The sequence below is a fragment of the Saccopteryx leptura genome, chromosome 3, assembly GCF_036850995.1.
Source record: "Saccopteryx leptura isolate mSacLep1 chromosome 3, mSacLep1_pri_phased_curated, whole genome shotgun sequence".
NCBI lineage: Eukaryota > Metazoa > Chordata > Mammalia > Chiroptera > Emballonuridae > Saccopteryx > Saccopteryx leptura.
The window spans coordinates 358,580,191-358,590,533 of record NC_089505.1 but is presented as its reverse complement, the minus strand read 5'-3'; the positions used below and the strand labels follow the sequence as shown (position 1 = coordinate 358,590,533).

At 43.7% G+C, this 10,343-nt stretch overlaps 1 protein-coding gene across 3 annotated transcripts in view; it reads left to right on the top strand.

Annotated features, from left to right (window-relative positions):
- The first annotated feature begins 1,830 nt into the window (after positions 1-1,830).
- Positions 1,831-10,343, top strand: part of ANXA13 (annexin A13) — a 48,889-nt gene continuing 40,376 nt past the window's right edge. The window contains exons 1-2 of one of the 3 annotated variants that reach the window (XM_066379441.1): positions 1,831-1,924; positions 3,266-3,388. In XM_066379441.1, the coding sequence (XP_066235538.1) occupies positions 1,910-1,924; positions 3,266-3,388 (138 nt within the window). In that variant the 5' untranslated portion in view covers positions 1,831-1,909. Of the gene's footprint in view, positions 1,925-2,968; positions 3,002-3,265; positions 3,389-10,343 lie in introns of those variants that run through there. The other 2 variants (XM_066379440.1, XM_066379442.1) reach the window with 2 other exon arrangements.

The following is a 10,343-nucleotide window of genomic DNA, read 5'->3' as shown; positions in this document are numbered from 1 at the left end:
TCTAATCATCTTATTGCAGAGATGCTTTCCTAAGCAAGCCAAGGAAGAAGAGATTGGTATATTTAAATACGTAAACACTAACACTTTCTTCACATACACATACACAATACCTACGCAGAGACAAAAGACAAACAACAAACTGGGGAGAATAATTGCTACACTTGACACAAAGCCTAGATCTTATTATAAACCAAGTGTTGTTACAAATAAGTACTGAAAAGACTAATAACTCAAAATGAAAATAAAGGACATAAGCAGACCACAGAAAAATTCCTGCTTTTAAGAAACAGGGTATGTAATTTTAAGATACCAAAGGAAAGGAATGTGCATTAAACAGTGAGATAACTATTATTCATCATTGAAATTGGCAGAAACAAAAAACTTTAATAATGTTTAATGTTGGCCAGTATGTGGGGAAATGAGCACTAGCATATTATCACGGAGGAAGGGGGAGCATACATTCTGTCTTTTGAAAGTCAGCCTCATTGGTCAGTTGACCTTGGAGAGTGGTTCGGCATTTTTCTGTCTGTGCGAAGGACAGCTTGGCCACATTTATTGAAATTTTAAATGCACGTATTCTTTGGCCAGCAATTGCACTTTAAGATTATATTCTACATACAAAGATGGACACATAGGCCAAGATTCATGCAGAAGACCAAAACAACTGAAATGACCTTGAATAGGAAACTGGTGAAATGAGGTTTGGTTCATACCCATGATAACCATGTAGCCACTGGGGGGGGGGGGGGGGAATGTGCCAATGGCATGTATCTCTTTAGTATATGAAGAACACAAAATATGGAACAGAATGCATTGTACAAACTCATTTGTTGACAAAACAAAAATACAGTCCAGAGATGACAGATAGATGGATAGACGTGTACCTGGCTGTATATACGTACCATTTTTGGAAGGATTCACAAGAAACCGCTGGGGAAGGACTGGGAGGTCAGTAGGCTTACTTTTCCTGATACCTATTCATATGAGTAGAAGAAAATTGTACTAACTGCAACATTACTCTTTTGATTTAAAACCTAGTTAAGTTATTAAAGTGACGTTAGCATAACTCAGTGTCGCCCTCAAAAAGATTTTCTGTACTAATAATAGTGATGCTAGTAAAACGGAAAAAATTTTCAGTCTTGTTTGGTTAATGTTTTTATAATTATGAGGTGTGCAATTTTCAATGACCACCCAAAATTAAAAAAAAAAAAAAAAGAATAACTCAATGATCTAGACGTGAGACAGATCTAGCCTTTTAGTTCTGAATAAGTTCTTTGATTTAAAAAGTCTACCCTTGATTTATGAATAAATCTTATAATTAAAAATAATGACCTGGCTCAGCGGTAGAGCGTCGGCCTAGCGTGCGGAGGACCCGGGTTCGATTCCCGGCCAGGGCACACAGGATAAGCGCCCATTTGCTTCTCCACCCCTCCGCCGCGCTTTCCTCTCTGTCTCTCTTCCCCTCCCGCAGCCAAGGCTCCATTGGAGCAAAGATGGCCCGGGCGCTGGGGATGGCTCCTTGGCCTCTACCCCAGGCGCTAGAGTGGCTCTGGTCGCAATATGGCGACGCCCAGGATGGGCAGAGCGCCGCCCCATGGTGGGCGTGCCGGGTGGATCCCGGTCGGGCGCATGCGGGAGTCTGTCTGACTGTCTCTCCCTGTTTCCAGCTTCAGAAAAATGAAAAGAAAAAAAAAAATAATAATGACCTGTCAAGGCAGCTTGGACAGGTTAAGCTCATTCGTAGCTATGACCACTCCCTAGCCATCCCCAACTATGTATTCAAATTCCGTGCCAAAAGTTACTTATTAAGCTAAAGAGATATTATGTCCGGGGAGAATCATTATAAACTTGGCCTTTAGGAGAGCTGTGTCTTAATAAAATACAGGACAGCTATCTCAGAAAAACGAAAATGGGCAATCGTCATGTAAGTATTTATTGCTTTTGGGATTCAAAGTTTTAATTCGGGTTAGCATGTGTAGAAATTTAAAGTCTGAAGTCATGATTGATACTTTTATACTTTATGATTGTGATTACCACTTATTACTGGTTTTCACAACAGCAGACCATGCTTTTAAAATGCACTTGGAATGTATGTTTTTTCTCCATTAGTCAAAAATCTCTTCGGAGGGAGCTTAAGATTATAATTACGATCCTTTTAAAGAAGTGATTAAAACGAGGTGGTAAACGGTGCCTTGCAGAAAGCAAAATAGTTAATATGAATTTGTGGAATGAATGACTAAAGCTATTGGTATCAAATTTGCACAAAAGTTCATAAACTACGACCATCAGGGTTTTGCAGAGAAGAAAGGTTCTTGTTGCAAATATCAGTTAGAGCAGGGTAAAAATACTCCTCTAAGGCCATTTAACTTGGATTGAAAGGTGAAAATATTCCAATATTATTTCTAGACAGCATCGAACATCCAAGTATTTGTAAATATTCATGCAATGGACTCAATTTTCCCCTTCTTCTGAAATTCCTAGGCTCATGTGAATAACGCATCTAAACCATTAATAACTAAAAACTGACATTTGGAACCAGCAATGCACAAGGCAGGCCAGAGCAAAATCTTGAAAAATGAATAGCTAAAGCTGTCACAATAAAAACTTTAATAAGGATTTGCTGCCCCTACTATAGCTTCCCACAGCGAGAATGATTGATTGCGTGTACACTAGGAGCTAGGGGAATAAAACCCCAAATGTTTCTGTAAACTCTAACTTTGTTTATCTGGTTTATTTCCTTTGTGATAAATTAAACTTGCAGTCATATGGTCGCAAACCTACAAATACCTTCTTCGAAGAGGTGTTATTTTTGTAAACCATCTGTAAATAACCTTATATACAAGCCAAGATTGAGAGCCTTACAGTCAGTATATTTTTCAGAGAAACTGAAACCTACTCTTAAAATATTTCCAATAGGTGCAGAGGGCCTCTGAAAAAATAACTTGCTGTTACATTGGCAGTTTAGGAGGACTTGGTCAACCCCATGGGGCAGCTGGCTTTTGTGAGTGGTCCAGCATTTTTTTTTTTTTAAAGATTTTATTTACAGATTTTTAGAGAGAGGAGACAGACAGATTGAAAGGTGGGGGCAGGGGAGAAAGAGGGAAGCATCATCTCACAGTAATTGCTTTCCGTATGTGCCTTGACCAGGCAAGCCCGGGGTTTCAAACCAGCGACCTCAGTGTTCCAGGTCAAATGCTCTACCCACTGCGCCACCACAGGTCAGGCTGGTCCAGCATTTTTATGTATTTCTTTTTTGAATCCTCAGAGCCAGTCTTACGCCCTCTCAGAAGGCAGTCAACAGTTGCCCAAAGGGGACACCCCACCCTCAGCAGCCGTGCGGCTTCTCAGCTGCCCACCGGGGAGTGGAGAGCCAGAGGCCCATCAGCCTGTAAGCATTCCCCCGCCCCCAAGTCATAGGTCCAACTGGGCTCTCTTGTGGGCCCAGCATTCCTCACCAGTGACTTACATCAGACCCTCCACAACCTCCAATCTGAAAATGTCATCATCAGGCATTACTTCCAAGCAGGGAACATTTTCCCCAGAAAATGTTTGCTACGATATTTGCAGCTAATATAAAAAGAAATGTCATCTGAGAACTGAGTTTACATTTCCAACTGTGTCCCCTTTAACAGTGCCTTAAAATGGAGAGCAAGATGCTGTAATATGGCCACTGTGACATTTTTGAAAATGGTGACGGAATTTAACATGTGCCCAGGGATGGAATATATTCTAAGTCTCTGTTGCTAAATAAGTAAATGTAAGACCTTTTGAAAGGACAAAAAAAAAAAAAAAAAAAAAAAAGAGAGAATTGTCCCCGGAATGACTGAAATTATTTGCATTGGAAAGGAACTTGAGTTTGTATAAACGTAAGACAATCCTTGTAGTTCTGAAGCGACCATACAACCAAAACAAGTTTTAAAAAATTCAATATAGAGGGGAAAAAATTAAACACTAGCAAAACACAAGTTGGTGATGTGCAAACATATGTTATTTAGCAACATAGACAGTGTTATTTTGCTGAGAATTAGTGGTCGAGCTCAATGTAAAAATGGTCCCGATTGCTATGTATGAAGTGGCTTCTTGTGAGTCGCAGCATGTCTAGTACATGATGTGCTGTGTGACTTCTTAGTTCTCCTATCACATTTCTTTCCCCAAACGACTAAGAAACTTTTGTTTATAAGACTCCCTGTAATACAATTGGGCCTTCTCTTGGCTAAAATTCATGATTTTTATATCAAACCTCCCTCTGTCCTTTTTCTTGTTGTTGTTCTTTAATCATTAGCCTGCGACAATTAAAGTCTGGCTGTTTGGCATATATATTATACAATCATACGTAGACACACAAATGCAGGCATTGAAATCATGAGCCTTGGTCACGATTGGTCATCCTGATGATGTAATATGCTTTAGATTTGTTTTTAAGTTATTATCGGCATTGTCAAGACACCAGGAAAGTTTTGAATCCCCAAGAATACGTCCACAGACCAGGGTTCACAGATAACTATTTGACAAATATCACTTGAAAGCCAGTCGAGTCTTGGCCAGAACATGACATTTTCCAAGGTACTACAATATGGAATCCTAGCCAGTTCTGAAAACTAAAAATTCCTTTGTTTTTGCTTTGTGCCTTTCCCCAATCCTTTTGTCATCATTAATGATTCTTTTTTTTTTTTTTAAACTAGAGACCTAGCATTTGTGACTAACCTATTTGGGGCAGTCATACGATACTGAGTTATTATCGTTTGCTAAATCACACAATGTTCAAAGAAGTCTACTGGGCCTAGAGGACACGTTCTTGTGCTCAATGAGCTTTGTGCATAGACAGAAAAAATAAGAATCTGCTTGGGTTTAGCTAGATGACTCTATTCTACCATGTGAGTGGTTCCAAGAGAATCAGTATAGGGGAAAAGGGAGTACTGAGGTCAAGTGCGATGACTTCACCATAGAGTGTAGCGAAAGAGTTTTTGGCAGAGTAATAGAGGGGGAGCGAGACATTGGGGAACCACTGATAAATATGGGAAGAAATCACAAACTTCAGAGGACCAATGAATTCTGGAAAACTAGTTTCAAGGCTGATGAATAGACACTAGACAGGACAATAGCCTTGCTGCTCAGTGTGGCCCCTGGACGAGTAGCAACATCCTCATTGTAGTTGGGGCACTTATTAGAAATGCAGAATCTCATACCCACCCAGACCTACTAAACCAGAATCTGCCTCTGTAACAAGATCCTCAAGTGATTCTTATGTACGTGGAAGTCTGAGAAACACTGAACTGGGGAACAAGTTCTCAAACTTGGCTGCACACTGGGGAGTCCTAGAAACCATTGATGCCTGAGTCCCACCCCCAGAGAATCTCAGTGAATTGGTCTGGGGGTTCGCCTGGGCACTGGGAGTTGTGAATTCTGCCCAGGTGATGTTAGTCAGCAGCAGAGTTTGAGAAACACTGACGTGGACCATACCACCATCCTTACAAGGACAGATCAGCATACTGCCCAAGAAGGCAGGTGTCACTGTGAGTACCCATAAATGAAACCCAACTTGTGTAAGAACATCTGCTCAGCGACCTGCCATGATGTTTGCAAACAGACCACATTTATGACTTCCTTCTGCCAATATTTAGCCAACATAAATATTGTCTAAAAGGGAGAGCAGTTTGGGACTTGTGGCAGGTGAACAATAGGCAAGCTCTGATGAATGTGGACAGGAGCACTGGAATGCCATATGACAAGAAGGATATAGGTCCAGATTCCCAAGAAAAGAAGGGAGGCTCTGGAGGCAGGGGAAAATGTGATGGGAATTTGGAATAAAAGTAAATACAGTTTAACCAAGAGTGTACATTAACATGTGATCTCCAGAGCCAGAAAAGCATAGCGAACCCCATGTAGAAACCAGCCGAGATAAAGCAGTCATGCCTCTTCTATCAGGACATCTTTTATTCCAGGAAGTTAGTCCTTCAGAACACCCCATGAGAGTCAGAGGAAACGAAAAATCCCTCAGACATCAAAATATGGCGTGCATTAAAGCCCACCTTCTTTATTTAAGCACGTTTCCCATTCAAAGTTGAGAGCTATATTTGAGACACGATCGTTGACTTTGAGGGTTTCTTGCCTGCGATAGATAAAAAGTAGCCATTCTAAAGAGGTGGGGGAAGGGCTCCCAAGAGCAAATACACAGAAGAAAGAACGAGGAAACTGAAGACCTAACACAAGAACTCTGAAGCCGTAGGAGCCTGGGCCACTTAGTGTAGCGGATGGACTCTGACACATCCCAGGGCACACTGGCATTCTTGCTCTGCCACACGGCAACAAGAACCCAATACAAGAGCCCTTCCCCCACCTCTTTAGAATGGCTGCTTTTTATCCACCGCAGGCAAGTGCTGATGGGCCGGACTGGAGGTTAAAGGGACCCTCTGAAATGAGCTGATGATAATAATGGAAATTTGTTAAGTGCTTACTAGACTGGGAGCTGTTCTCAGGGCATCGGCTCTGGTCCTTGGAATGTGAGCCCTTCAGCTCTACACATGTTGCATCATTTAGTTCTAACATTCTAATGAGGGGGACACTATAATATTCCCCCCCCTCTGAAATAGTGAGAAGAAGAGAGGTTAGGGAATCGGCCCAGGGTTGTACATCCAGTAAGAGGCGAAGCATAGGTCTGGATCTAGGCACAAGTTATTCACACTATGCCTTGGGCTCAACAAAGGCTTCTATTATGCCAAATAGAAGCTAAATTGCAGGGATTTCTGAAACTACTGAAGTGGGTCACCAACTCATCATCTCCTTCCGACCCCCATCCTGAGCTTTCTTCTTCTCCCCCAAGTTGGATTAGGTGCTCTTTCTTAATGCTTCCATGATACTCTGTGGACAAGGCCACCCTTCCCCTCTGTTTATACATCCTCTCTGTGCTGGACTGACGGCTCTCTGGGGACAGGACTGTGTCTTTTTCATCTTTGCATGTCATTACCAACACAATGCCCGGCACGCAGCAAATGCTCAATAAACATCTGATGAATTCATCAATTCATCAGTTTTTCTAAATGAGCTTCAACCAATGTTTTGCTCAGTTGGAATCCAAATAGCTCTGTCCAGTCACACCCCCAGACCAGTGTGCGGGGAAGGCCCTGGCATCTGTATCTTTTAAGGCTTCCCAAATGATTCTAAGGTATCCAAAGTTGACACCTTGGGTCCAACGTCAAGTATTCTTCTAGTGCAATGGTTCCTAAATGTGGTCCCCAGATCGTGTCACTGGTATAACCTAGGATCTTGTTAAGAAGGGAAATTATTGGGCCCCAGGTCTACTGAAATAGAAAATCTGGGGGTAGGGCCCAGCGATCTGCAGCTGAACACATTCTCCAAATGATCCTGACGTTCACTCAAGTTTGAGAAGCAATGTGGAAGTGAAGGCTCTCACAGGCCGAGGCTAGAGCTGAGCCCGAGCCTTGACTGTGAACCAGCCCCGCATTCACCCTGGAGAGATGCCTGGATGACAGCATTTAAAACCTCCTCAGCCCCAGGCCCTTCTCCCCAGGCCTCCCGCACCAACTGCCCCATCTGCTCCTCCTGTCCCCACCCCGGGGCTGTCCCCTCCCCCTCCACATCCTAGAGATGAGAAAAGGCAGCAGAGGAGTCCCCCTGCCAGCCTGGAGAGAGGAGGGCACTCTCCATCTTTTCCAGTGCTGCTTATTCTTCCCGACCCGCTGTGAGCCAGGTACTCTCTGAGGCTCGTGAGTGAGAAGAAGAAGAAGAAAAGCCCGCAGTCTGTGCCCTCAAAATGGCTCACAGTCTAGGAAGGAAGGCAAACAAACACATAATTATAATGATGTGTAATGGATGCGCTAATAGAATTGTATCTATGGTAACAAAGCTCAGAAATTAGGCAGGGGAGGGAGTGATTCTGCGCAGGAGACGTGAGGGACCACACTTCCAGAACCATTATCGTAGGCAATTGGGAAGTCTCAATGGATGTCAGACAAGGTCATGACAGGGTCAGAGCTGCACTTCGGGTGTACAGTGCAGGGACTGGTGGGGAAAGGTTTAAAGAGAAACACAACCCAAAGGAAGTAAAGCAGTTGAAAAGTAGTGGCCCCTGAAAAATGATGATGAACTTTTGTCCCCAACTAAAACAATGACAATGGAATTGGAGAAGAAGACAGACTGAAGGGTCAAATCAGCAGAACTTGCTGACTGACCGATTGGATATGGGAGGTGAAGGACAGGAAGACCAGAGTAATTCCCAGGGCCCTACCTGCTCGGGCACACAGGAGGCTGGTAGTGCATCCTGCGGATGAGGCGGAATGGAGTCTGCAAGGTGGCAGAGAGGGTGGGCCGGTGTGAGCATCTCCTGAGTTTGAGGTATCTGTAGTAAACTGGGTGTGAGACCTAGCAGGCAGCTGGATCTAAACCTCAAGAGAAGAGTCTGGGCTTGAGGCAGCTCGGGAGGTCTGCATTCACAGTTGTTTTTGTTTGTTTTGCTCTTTTAAGATAGTGTATGTTTGATTACAAGTAGCAAGTAGCAGACAGACTGCCAGACTAACAGCGGCTTAAATAACAAAGAGATGTAATGATTAGCCCTAACAGGATGTCTGAAAGGAAGGGACTCCAGTGTTCAGCAGCTCCTTAAGGACCATGAAGGACCCTGTCTGCCTTTCCATTCTGCCACCCTTGATGTGCAGGCAACGTCTCCTTTGTGGGTGCAAGATAAGCATCATATGATCAAGTCGATGGCCATACATGATAGGGTCATAGGCAAGAAGGAAGGGGATAGAGAAAAAAGTGCTTTCTCCTCGTGTACCACACTCCTATCAGTGAGGAAAATCTTTCTGGAAAGCCCAAGCAGGCATTCTTTTCTATCTCATTGGCCAGAATTGGTCAAAAGCCTACTCTGACCCAATCCCTGGCAAAGGGGAAGAGGACAGCTATGAATCATGATTCATCCCCAGAGCATTCTGTCTCTCTCTCTCTCTCTCTCTCTCTCTCTCTCTCTCTCTCTCATACTGAAAATGAGCGTTTCCTTTTTCCTTTTCAATGGTATGGGAGGCCGAAGGAGTTGGTGAGAGGGATGGATGGTCACAGACAGTTCAGGCTCCACAGAGAATTCCATGGCCTTGGCCCTGGCTGATTGGCTCAATGGTAGAGCGTTGGTCCAGCATGTGGATGTCCCAGGTTCAATTCCCAGTCAGAACACACAGGAGAAGCAACTAACTGCTTCTCCACCCTTCCCCCTTTCCCTTCTCTATCTCTTCCCCTCCACAGCCATGGCTCAGTTGGAGCAAGTTGGCCCCCGGGCACTGAGGATAGCTCCATGACCTTGCCTCAGTTGCTAAAATAGCTTGGTTGCTGAACAATGGAGCAACAGCCCCAGATAGGCAGAGCGTTGCCCATAGGGGGCTTGCTGGGTGGATCCTGGTCAGGGCATATGCGGGAGTCTGTCTCTCTGCCTCCCTGCTTCTAACTTAAGAAAAATTTAAAAAATAGGCCCTGGCTGGTTGGCTCAGTGGTAGAGCATCAGCCTGGCATGTGGAAGTCCCAGGTTCAATTCCCAGCCAGAGCACACAGGAGAAGTGCCCATCTGGTTCTCCACCCTCCCCCTCTTCTTTCTCTATATCACTCTCTTCCCTTCCCGCAGCCAAGGCTCCATTAGAGCAAAGTTGGCCCCAGGTGCTGAGGATGGCTCCATGGCCTCTGCTTCAGGCTCTAGAATGGCTCCAGTTGCAACCGAGCAACGCCCCAGATGGGCAGAGCATTGCCCCCTGGTGGGCATGCTGGGTCAGGTGCATGCGGGAGTCTGTCTCTCTGCCTCCCTTCTTCTCACTTAAGAAAAATTAAAAAATAAATAAAATAAACAAATAAATAAAAAGAGAATTCCATGGGCGCAAATAGATCCAGATTAACAAACCTCAAGGAAAAGAGTTTTTGAGGTTATTCTCTAAACATTTATACATAGCATGTCAGAGAAATTTTTGATTGGCTTGGGTCATACCTGACCTCGAATTGACACTGTGGCCAAGGTTAGCTTTACCTATCCGTGGGGGTAGGAGATATTGTTTATCATTATTGCTTTCTTAGAACTATCACTCTTATTAATATTACTACTAATGCTGCTGCTGCTACTACTATTAGATGGACCAAAATAGAAAGAGAACGAAGCGTTGACGATCAGATAGAAAGGCGTAAAATCATCCACACTTCTGGTGATGGAGGTTGGGATGGTTGCGGTGGGAATGAAAAGATAAAAATGCTAAATATTTTTAAAAGAAATAATAGGCTTGGATTCAATGCACATTTAAATTCTCTCACCAGGGGATATAATAACATCCATTGTTTTGATTCTGATGGAGAGAGAA